This window comes from Odontomachus brunneus, unplaced genomic scaffold (assembly GCF_010583005.1).
Source record: "Odontomachus brunneus isolate Ranch 3 - 2012 unplaced genomic scaffold, Obru_v1 Obru_scaffold_012, whole genome shotgun sequence".
Taxonomy (NCBI): domain Eukaryota; kingdom Metazoa; phylum Arthropoda; class Insecta; order Hymenoptera; family Formicidae; genus Odontomachus; species Odontomachus brunneus.
The window spans coordinates 1,913,362-1,914,960 of NW_022639462.1; the positions used below are offsets into that span (position 1 = coordinate 1,913,362).

A 1,599-nucleotide genomic window follows, 5' to 3' on the forward strand; every position below is an offset into this window, starting at 1 on the left:
CTCTCTCTCTCTCTCTCTCTCTCTCTCTCTCTCTCTCTCTCTCTCTCTTCATCTCTTTTCTTACCTTTGTTCTGGTTCTTGTTTTCCTCCTCTGTGTATTCCGCGATGTCGCTTACACGGTCTGCTTCGTCATCTCGCACTGCAACAAAAACAAACGCGCGTTTATTTATATGTGCGCACAAGCTGTCTAATTGTTATTTCGTTAATCTTCGAGCATCTCTATGCGCGATCCTATCTCTTATCTTGCGAATTAACGGGGATAATTTACGCTGATTCCCCGAAGGTGTTGCTCGAGCGTGAGAAGAAAGGGATCAAAGCGGAGGGCGCGTAATAAGTCGTTTCTTTGAATCACGTGCGATTAGATTTATATGGGACATGTTTTTTACGAATATGATCGCGACTGTGCGGCCGGTGGAACTGCGCCGTAGGTGACATTTCAATTAAGAGAAGTCAACGGGCTGGCCGACGTGGGGGACTCCTATGAAACAAGAGACGTGCACAAAGAGGCCACTGATAATGAATCGAGGTAATAGTTCGCCGACGGTGGACACAGCTGCACCGTTGACTCCAGTTGACCCGCGCTTATTAAACATCAGATACACCGAGCAGTGCGTGCACCACGCGCGAAGTCACTACGAAGTATATATTTTTCGTACGATACGTTCACGTCACATACGTGTGGCATAATTATATCCTATACAGTTTTATTGCAAATATCCATCTCTTCTCATACTTTATTCGAGAATAATCCGGCAGTGATCGACGTGCGCGTCTCGTGTTCTCGGACAATCGCACTTGTTAAGAGTGACCGATCGAATTAATCGAATAGATAGGATGAATGAGGAGAGCCAGGCCACCAAGTCTTTTTTCACTGCACCGCGTCGACGATGCACCGCATTCTTCGCCGGTGAACACTACTGCAAGCGGCAGGCGGATTAGCGATCTTGGTCGTTTTACGATTTCTTGTATTGCGGTTGAATTTTCCTTTTCAGAGTCTCTCTCTCTCTCTCTCTCTCTCTCTCTTTCTGACGCATCTTGACGAGTCTTGTTCGAGTTCTGTTCGTCGACATCTGGATGCAAGTTTGTGCCGCCATAAAAAAAGAAAACAAAAACAAAAAAACACGTGACGCTGTCAGCAGTTTTGCGAAAAATTTGCCTCAAGAACGCAGCATTGTCATACAGCACTGCATGCAAAACTGAAGGACTTCTCGGAATAAATAGGTTTCAACTGAATGTCGGAGATTAAAACCTCGCGAGGCATGACATCTTCTCGTCCATAATCACGAATTATAACAGTAGTAATCAAGAGAGAGAGAGAGAGAGGAGTGGTTCTCCGGCGTAAGATTCGCCCGCGGCACCTAGACCGCACTAGTTACGAGATACAATTATAATTAATTTCCAGTTCGTGTTGAAAAAAATGTATAGTCGAGAAGAAGTACACGATCTATGAGTCATCCTGCATTCTCGCTAATATTTTTCACATCTTCGAGCTATTTTCTCAATTACTTAACCAAATTTGGGTAGTAAGCAAGGGAAAAAAGGTGTTGGAGAGTGAGAAAGGAAGAGAGAGAGAGAGAGAGAGAGAGAGAGAGAGAGAGA

At 44.8% G+C, this 1,599-nt stretch overlaps 1 protein-coding gene across 1 annotated transcript in view; it reads right to left on the reverse strand.

Annotated features, from left to right (window-relative positions):
- LOC116840822 overlaps nucleotides 1–1,599 on the reverse strand; it is a 66,515-nt gene that overhangs the window by 29,669 nt on the left and 35,247 nt on the right. The window contains exon 6 of the mRNA XM_032808053.1: nucleotides 65–139. Coding sequence (XP_032663944.1) covers nucleotides 65–139 — 75 coding nt within the window. The remainder of the gene's footprint in view (nucleotides 1–64; nucleotides 140–1,599) is intronic.